This window comes from Rattus rattus, chromosome 6 (genome assembly GCF_011064425.1).
Source record: "Rattus rattus isolate New Zealand chromosome 6, Rrattus_CSIRO_v1, whole genome shotgun sequence".
Lineage (NCBI taxonomy): Eukaryota > Metazoa > Chordata > Mammalia > Rodentia > Muridae > Rattus > Rattus rattus.
Genome location: NC_046159.1, coordinates 48,138,691 through 48,148,391, shown reverse-complemented (window position 1 = coordinate 48,148,391; position 9,701 = coordinate 48,138,691). Strand labels below are relative to the sequence as shown.

At 44.2% G+C, this 9,701-nt stretch overlaps 1 protein-coding gene across 10 annotated transcripts in view; it reads right to left on the bottom strand.

Moving 5' to 3' along the window:
• Nucleotides 1-1,224: 1,224 nt before the first annotated feature.
• Nucleotides 1,225-9,701, bottom strand: part of Foxp1 (forkhead box P1) — a 388,377-nt gene continuing 379,900 nt past the window's right edge. For all 10 annotated transcript variants that reach the window (XM_032906023.1, XM_032906025.1, XM_032906026.1 and 7 more), the window contains one exon: nucleotides 1,225-6,091. In XM_032906023.1, coding sequence (XP_032761914.1) covers nucleotides 5,947-6,091 — 145 coding nt within the window. In that variant the 3' untranslated portion in view covers nucleotides 1,225-5,946. The remainder of the gene's footprint in view (nucleotides 6,092-9,701) is intronic.

Sequence of the window (9,701 nt, the reverse complement as noted above, 5' to 3'; positions counted from 1 at the left end):
TCTTCTCGTTTCAAACGACATAGAAAGGAACCTGGCATGGCAGCACATATCTATAGCCCTAACACTCGGGAGGGAGGCTGAGGCAGGAGGATTGCTGCAATTTTTAATAAGGTAGGCTGCCTGATTTTCCTAGGGGAATTCTAAACCAACCAGGGCTACATGGTGAGACCCTGTCTCAAAATGAAAACAAATGACTGACACCAAAACCACCCCAAGCAAAACCGTACTGTTGTAGAAAATGTAAAAAGTAGATTCATAAACAATGCAGGAGATACCCTTCTAATGTTTGCCCAAAACGGGGAGGTATGCTGTCCTGGGAAAGATGTTTGTAAGGACATTTGTCATCTGAAAGCTTTACAGATGTGCTTGGAATTACAGTCACAGTGGTTAAGATGCCGTGGTTCGGCTACTTTAAGGTTTATTTGGTTGTTTTGAGGCACGGGCTATATCACTCGGCTGAACTCAATATGTAGACCAGGCTGGCCTTGAACTCACAGAACTGAGCCTGCCTCTGCTTCCCAAGTGCTAGGCTTAAAGGCATGCACCACCACATGAAGCTTTACAATGTTCCTTTCAATATACTACGTTAGATCTGTGTTGAAAAACACAGTTAAGTTCATTAGTACTTAGAATACATGTGATGTAATTAAGCAAAAGAGAAAAAGCACATTTTTCTAAAGGTACAGAATTAAAAATAATCTCTACAGGTGGCTTCCTGGGACCTGTGGTTCTCCATCCAGATCTGCTGTCTTCTGTGTGGTTAGCCTAGCACACTTTTGATAGAGCATTTTTATGTAATCATTTGTTCTAATCTAAGCATTTATCCTTATATGCAAAGAGCTTTCTTGATGAGAATGCTGTAGATGGTGCGTGGTTTTGACGTTAGCGTTTTATTTGGATGACTGATCTTGCAGATGTGAAATGTCAATGAATTATTCATGAAATTGCTTTCCTCTGAAATTTTAGTTTGGCTCTCTCCGTGTTAGTTATTAAACTTTTTTCTTCCCTCTTTATCACACTTGGTGAAGAAGACAGTATGTTCCCTCTGAAGGAACTAACCCCTCTGCCTTTCCTTGGGACCCTTCCCTTAGCCTGCTCGCCGATGCTAGTGAGGGCTGATCGGGAACCTGGCTTGGAGTAGCTGCTAATAGGCAGCTTGGGGTATGTGACTGATGTAGAGGTCAGAAGTGGGGAAAAAACTTAGTCTGTGGCAACTTTGTCTACCAGTGTGAACAACCAGCATTTTTATTGCATTTGAGAATGCGCTCATGTCAGTAATTACTACTGACTACACAACTTTTTTTTTTTTATTGTCTGTATCCACAGACATGGAATGATGGAATTACAGTTGATGTCAAGGAATGAGATTCTTTTATGCCTTATCAAAACAAAACAAAACAATCCCTGTTAGTGGCATCACAGATACAGAGAGCACCACACTCACAACCCAGACCGCACCACCTCTACCCAGGCTCCTGGGTAGCAGGGACCGCTTTGAGTTACACTGGACCCACAAGACGCCATTAGAATTGTCCATTTGCTTCTCAGGATAATAGAGTAAAACCGAGTTGCAAACCACTTCCAGACTGTCAGGAGGGTATGGCACTGACCAACAGGTACCGAAAAGATTCAATTAGCAGAGTTTGCTTTATGCCCTGGGAGACAGAGAGCTCAGCTAGAATGTGGAAAGGAGGAGAGACTTTTCGATTCAATGTTGTAACTGAAGAAAATAAAGGAGGAGCTAGTGATTTATATTGTGTTTTTGGCTCTATTATTTTCTTTTTTTTTTTTTTTAAAAAAAAACCAAGGCTTTATTATGGCTGAAGAGATGCTAAGAATATGAAGTCAACTATCTTCTGATGTGGGGAAGGGACTGGCAGCTGGGTCGCCATGCACGTAAGCCTAGACAGTTCACCCTTTGATGGCCCTAAGCCTTCTCACATGGATAGACCCTAAGAACATGGAGGGTGGGTCCTTATCATGACTGTGTCTGACACATAGGTCCAATCTCCCTCACGTTTGCTTAGATTTGCTAAGAAAAGAAAGAAAAGAGTAACAAAATTGTCTTTACACCTTGGGACCTTGTAAAAAAACTTTTATACAAAGAGTTCCATATTTGCAACACTTCCCATTATTAATCACTACTTTACTGATAAAACTTTGAAAGTGTGAGCCTGGAATTTCATCATGCAAAAATATTGACTGCGGCAAGAGAGAACATTTTTTTTTTAAACAACTTTTTTTTTTCTCTTTTCAAACTTAGGAACTTGTTTAAGATAGTCAAGGAGGCAGTGGTGTGATAAACACAAGAAATAGGAATGTATCAAAACGGAGTAACACACTCTCTCTCTCTCTCTCTCTCACCCCACTCCACGAACCTGTACAAAGTACAAAATGTTCCAAATAATGAGGGTAGGAAAAGAAACAAATTATGTCAACTATGTTACAATTTAAAAGCAAGGGGGTGGGGGGAGGGAGGGAGAGACAGAGAGAGGGAGAGAGAAGTGTGGAGTTTTTTCCTTCTTCCCATATATCAACGTGTCATCCAGCGTTTGTAAATCAGGGGCAGTGAAATAAAGCACATGTTCAGCACTGACTGCAAACCCATTACATACAGTAGATTTGCCCCCAAAGATACTATTTTCTTTTCCTTTTTTTTTCTTTAAAAAAAAAGTATCATTAATAAAATGCAGTTGCACAAAAAGCAAAGATGTTTTGACAAACAGGTGTATGCATTTATTCCTTTTTAGGAACAATACCTAAAAAATAAAATAATTAAAACAAAACAAAACAAAAAAACCCCTCCCCTCAGCCCTCCCCCGCAAAAAGACAAAGACCCACACAGACACATCGGGATATATGTACAACCGAAGCAACCCCATTCTAGAGAAGCGACCACAATCCCCCCGAGGGACAGAATCAGAACTGTAAAAGTCAGAGTGAAGATTGCTTGCTGTAAAGCCTGAGAATTTTTCTTTTTTTTTTTTCAGTTGGTTCTTCTTCGAGGCTATGACACCTGCAAAGATACATAAAACCTAATTCTTCTTTTTTATTTATTCTCTGCTACAGTCTTTAGACTAAGCATGCAAGACATACGACTAAGTGTGACTGAGTGAAAGGTATATTTTTAATTTTTTTTTTACTCATTCCCTAAAGGTTTGAACTGAGGTATGCGTACTAACAGTCCTCATGCGCTATCTTTACTCGTGTCTAGCTACACATGCTGAGAATGAACTAATCTACCAGATTTTTATCCTCTTTTGAATATCCAACCAGCAACCACTCAGTTTAGAAGCACAGGGCCCCCTTCCAATGACCCTGCCTGGCTACTGCCTGCACATCATGAAGCTGCCTGGAAAAGAGGGGGGACGGGGCGGGGCGTGAATAACCACAGACTGCCCCTCTATAAAAGCACAGCAAACCTTCAGGAGTAATTGCCAAAGATGTTCTAGTCTAAGCTTACGAGTGGATGGGAATGCCACCTTTTTCTTGTGTGTGGAAATGAAAAACACTGACCAAATCATAATTTGAAATGGGGGGGAAAAAAAACCAACAACAAAAAAACCAGAAGGGAACCAGAGGATAAAAGCCAAGATAAAACCAAAATTAACGCAGCGATCAGAGCACAGCCCTTAAACAAAAGTGGCATCTGAACGTTCTAAAATTCTCTTTATTCTAGAAGTGGTCTCATGCAGCCAGACACTTCTCTGTTCTCTCTGAATTCATCCTAAGTGTCTCCTCCATTATATACTAAGTTTCAGCATCATACATTCAATTCTCTCTCTTTGAGATGATAGCCCATTCTTTCCGTAGGAGCTATAATACTGTTGTCTTGGTTTCTTTTCTCTGCAGTAGCCCCGTATTTTTCTCCTTCCAGGAGTTAGTTTTGGTCTCTCTACAGATAGAGAAAAGAAGGAAAAGAAGAAAAAATAACCTAGAAAAAAAAAAAGGAAAAACCTTTGGTTCCATTGCCTACGTAGTCTGCTAAGTGAACTCTGCTGATGGGCAGTCATTTCCCTCAGGTTAGCAAATAGCCCGGACCTCACATTTGCCTCTGAATCCTTTCGCCTCCTTTGATCAACAATAGAGGATATTTGGCTTCATCAGATAAAGCATAAAAGAAAATAATTTACCTTTGCGTAATATCTTTGGTAATTTTAGAAATAAAAGGTACAAAGTATATAAATTAAGCTCCGAAAGGCTCTCAAACTAAACCCAAACAAAAGCTATGTCCCCAGATAAATAAACGTCAGGGAAGTGGGCGCAGACGGTGCGGAGGGGTTCGAAGGGCTGAGGGCCATACTGACCTAGAGCCATCACGTTCTGTGGGCCCTGGTCCTGGGAGCCTCCGTCTACCTGGTGTCCTCTTCCGTGAAGTCTGTGCTACTGGGGTGGTGGCTGTGATGCTCACATTGCAGACCGAGCTGCAGTACCGACTTAGCACACTGGAAACTGACACATTAGCGTCTGCTGAGCCCAGTCCTCATTAACTCCCATAACAAGTTCAATGTGAAGCCTCATTTGCATTAAAACAGATGAATGCCACCGAGCAGGTCTGAATCGAAGCAGACTCAGCCCTGTCACCATGCTGAGTGTACGTTGCTTAGCGAAGCTGGCTTTTTGGTCATTTTTTGCAAACAAAGCAACCTATGCTGGTAAGGGTAACCCAAGGCCTGCAGTCCTGGTCACTTGATGATAGGAGGGGAAACCTTCCACGGCCATCACGACAGTCTAAGTATTAAGGACTTGCTTACTCTCTTCTGTTTTCTTTCGTGCCTGTGTTTCCTGACGTGGTGGCGGTTACTCACAATGGCGGGTGCTATGAAAAACTAAAAAGAAAAATCTCCAACAGTCCCCGTCCTACCCCCAATACTGCTTTTGTGAAATGAATCTGCTATGTCCCTAGAGTGTGTGCGCGCGTGTGTTTCTCTCTTTTCTTTTCTGTCATTCTCCTTCTGGCAGGACGTCTGGCAGGACGTCATGTCCCCGTGTTGGGGGGACCTTCAGGTGTAAGGTGCAGCCTTCGGGATCTTTTTTTTATGGAAAAAGACCGAAACGGAATGTTTTGTTTTGTTTTGTTTTGAACTTGAGAGAAACATGGCGATGTCTATAGGAAAAATGGAATGAGTGCCAGAGAACTACAGACGAGGAGAAAAACGGCATTCAGCTTTGTATAATAAAAACGCCTATTAACATTCATCACAAGGTACAGAAAACACGAAGCCTCCAAGAGGCCCTGGGCCCAAATGGAGGCCTGAGGTCAGAACTTAAAATGGTAAAGAAGAAGCAAAAAAAAGAAAAGAAAAAAAAAAGCAATACATTAAAAAGTTTGGGATAATTATTTTTAACCCCTCCCCCCAATACACACACAAAGGCCTTCCCCCATCCCAACTGGAAGCGGAAAACAAAAACAAACCAACCAAAGTGAGTAAAGGCAGTGAAATCAACATGCAGTGCTGTGCAAATAGGTCGTCCACTGGAGTCTCGAATTCGGGCGAAGGCTTGGTCTGCAGTGCAGGTACGTGAGCTCAGTCGGGTGTCCTCGGTGTCCGGCGTCGGCCGGGCGAAACTGCAGTTCAAAGTCTGCTGCTAAAAGTGAATCCGTTTATCGAATTTACAACACTGATGTTGACTCAAAGAGGAAAATCCCAAGTACCAAACAGGTCCATCCAATGCACAGAGTACAAATCCCTTTTGTCAACAAAAAGTAGAAAAATCAAAAATACTCCCAAATGGGATTCTTGATGGCACTAAGAGTTAACACATTTCAGAGTTGTCAAAATGTAGTGAAAATCCTCCAGACTGTACAAGAAGCGGAGGACGCTTTCACTGCTAACTTTTGACGTGGTTTCTTTTTTCTTTTTACTTTTCTTTCTTTTTATTTTTTTTTAATTTGTTTTGCTTCTTTCCCAATCTTCGGTCTCGGGGGTCGGCCCGCCCAAGGGTTCACTCCATGTCCTCGTTTACCGGTTCGTCTTCGTAATCTCTGTCGTGGTCAAAATCTGGACTGTGGTTGGCTGTTGTCACTAAGGACAGAGGCCCTTCAGCTTCCTCGGGGTCGAGGGGTTCCTCCTTGACGTGTATGGGGTGCCTACAGAGAGAGAGAGAAAGAGAAACACACTTAGGGGAGTATCCAGATTGATGCACTGCTGTTGGGGCAACCTACAAGACCGTTCTACAGAGACAGAGCCCAGCAGACGCAGAATAACCTTGGCCGTAGCCACGGCTCAAAGCAAGTCTTTCACACACGGTGGGAAACTTCCTGACTGCTGTACGTTCGCACTGCCTACATCCCACAGGACCAGGGGCCGCATGTGCCGGGGGCTTCTGTACTGCTCAGTGTGATCACAGCACAGCGCTGGTGAAGAGAGTCTTGGATGCTGCTGTTTTAGACCTACTCTGTGCAGAAATCATTTCTCTTGCTTTTCAGGACGTACGAGTTACTGGAGGACCTTGTGACAGTAGTGTAAGGAGCTCAGTCTACGCATTTCTAAGAGATTCCAGGGGATGGTGCTGGTCCCAGGACCATACTTTTGAGTACCAAGAAACAGGCCCTGTAGTGACATCCTGGGTGGACAAATGCCACCCTGCAAATAATTATGTAAAATGAGAATCTGTAATCCGGCAGCGGTTCGTGGGGACCACTGAGCTCAGGAGGCTGGGCTAATCATGGCTTGCTGTGTGTTCTGCGTTGCTAGTTAACATGCAGAACCTGTGAAAGAACCCTCCAGAGGACGACCCCAAGCGAGGTTCCATCATTAATCAACTTCAAGCAAACACAGCAAAGAGACACCATGATACATGCTTGAAGCTCCAAATTAATGCATATTTTTACAAACTGTCAATAAGGCAAGAAAAGCCCTGCCAGGAAACACAAACGGAGAGGAAAAGGCTTGCTCAACACAACAATATGATAAGAGAGCAGAGCCCCAATCAGAATAATAACGCTGTCAGCTGTAAACAAGGCAAAACATGAGGCGCGGCTGGTAGCCGCCACTGGGACACTCTCGCTACCTTGAGAGCTGCCAACTTCCTCATTATGGATTGGGGGCTCGGTTCATCTAGAGAGGGCTGGCTCGATCACACAAAACCACTCTGATAACAAACTGCGAAAAGCTGTTCGTAAATCATATTTACAACTGATCTTTTGCCAATACAAATGGCTTTCTGTTGCAGGGGGCTTTTGATATGTAAAAGAACCATTCAAGTTAAAAACTGGCACACGTCTCCCGGACAGGCTGGGAGTGGGAGGGACTTATAATGGACATTATCACGTATTGGTAGTAAGAGGTGGTGCTGGGGATGGCTGGCTTCCTAAATACTTGGGTGCTGTATGAAGGCCTTGAAGGTGCCTGGAACCATTTAAAACCAAAGCGAGGCACGCTTTCGGGCTGCTCTGGAAGACAGGAACCTTCAAAATCAATTGACACTAAAATTAGTATTGCAGAGGGGGGGGAGGGGGGAGGGTTGCTAGATGTCAGATAAATAGCCTGAAACAATTATGCCCACGTTCTTAAAAGCCACTGGCAAAACCAACCCAAGCCCCACGGTACATTTTCTATGTGGGTTCCAGCTACTTAAAAGTTTTAATAGTGTGGTCATCCTTGCTTTTGAAATAAGGTCCGGCCTGGCTATATAGTTTGTAGAGCCCCTGAATGAAAAATATTCACAACTTTAAAGAGAAGACTCAGACATTTCAATGAGGGCAGGGTCCTTCCAGGTGTGGGGCACCAATGTACACATCACACATCTGTGCAGTCGGCCGGCCCCAGTCACAGTGAGTGCCTGCTTCTCCCTTCCCTTTGAAGATTAGATTATTTCGAACCTTACACATAGTGGGGATTTTTTTTTTAACTGTTTTTCTTCTGGCTTTTCCATTACAGTTTCTCTGGCTCTATGTGATTCCGTCTGTTGATAAGTCAGGACCTTAACAGCCGGCGTTCTCTAATCACCTTCCTTCCCCTCCGCTGTTTGCAGAGTACAGTAAACCGCCGCTAGCCATTAATCTTCCTCCTTCTGTTGATTTACCTCCTTGGGATAAATGTCTAAGAATGGAACTGTTGGAGCAGAGGCCAAAACATCTTTACGGTTCTCCTGATTTATTGGGATATTAATTTGCAGAGGGGCTCTATCAAGTGAGGCTCCATCTCAGTGTCCCAAGCGTTAATTTAGAAAAACCGTCTGTGGCCAGGCGAGCAGGTGTGAGTGGAGTCCATGTTACCTTGACCCGCACCCCCAAGCTTTACTGACCGCAGTGGATTTTTCTGTCTGCCTCCTGATTTCACTATGGACAACTGTGACTTCATCATGTCACCACTGACTCTGAGGGTAGAGTAATGTCCAGCGACAGGAATTAGCCCCTTAAAAAATTAATTTTAATCAGTTACTGAGGCTCAATTTTTAACCGGTTACTGAGGCTCAACTGCTACTTTTCCAAAGTCACACTTCCTTTCGTGCTTCAAGTTTTTAAAAGCTATCACACTTAGTTCTTAATAATCTCTGGTTCGCAGGGAGCAATCTGATGACATTCTACAAAGCCTTGGAGGGAAGGCTGGGAAACCCTAGAGAAAGCAGACTTGTCTTAATGTTAAGTCCTTGCTTTACAACTGTAAATCGTTGTTTTCTAGATCCAGCCCCAAACAATGACAGACCAACTGAAGGTTCCCCCAAAGGGAGTTCCTCACACCAGAGACCTATTTTGCTCTCTCCGGAATTCACTGCATACTCACTGCCCCCAAGCATAGGTGCTGGGTGCTGCCATATCTACACAGCCTATCCCAGTGCCGCTCATACGATGGATGGCAATGCCACCAACTAGATCTACTGTGTGACAACCTGAAAATCATCATGCTAGCACGACCTTTCCTCTAAGGGGCACACGGTTAAAGGCTTCCCTCCCACTGGGCATACACACAGTGTACCATCCACAGTACAATGGGTGCCCCTCTTACACCTCCCCCAACCAGGCCCACCCTTTCTCTCCAGCATCCACTATTTCCAAAATAGGTTCCTAACAGATAATGGAGCCCAAACCATTTCTCTGTTCCCCTTACATCTGAGTAATCCCTTTGTACAACCATTCTGGGAGCACGTGAGCTTTTTTACCTATAGTTGACTGGTCTTTAAAGGCATTGTGTTTCCGCTCAGGGTACACACATAGCACAGAGCCTTTGGTGTGCTGGCCCTTTGGCTCCTACCAGAATGAAAGTACACGGGCCCCCGGACCATCATTATGTGAGCACCGTCTTCTGTTTTTCAAAGAGAAGGGCGATACTGTGGTGTATGTCTCGGCAGAGTGAAGAGCAGAGAGGGCTGTATTACCACGCTGCCTACGTGCTGGGCCGGCGTCCTAACAGTGGCTTGTAAGCCTTGCTGTAAAGTTTATGGCTTGATTTATTTCAATAGACTGGAACGGTTAAAAAACAATTTGCATCCTAGCAGGGTAATGCACGCTGGACAAGAATGAAATCTCTCATTATAGACTCACTTAGCGGAAGCACGGGGGTCAGCACGACTAGCTGGCTGCCGTACTGACAGTGGCACAGCGAAGCTGTTCTAGGAAGAGAACCACGGGGCACGGGGCGTAAACCTGACGTGCAAGCATCATGTCCTGATAGCACTGGGGGCAGGAGGGGGCCCTTTTTCTTTCTTTCAAGCAGTTAGAGCTTTTGCTTTGCTACACGTTAGGATGACTGCTATAC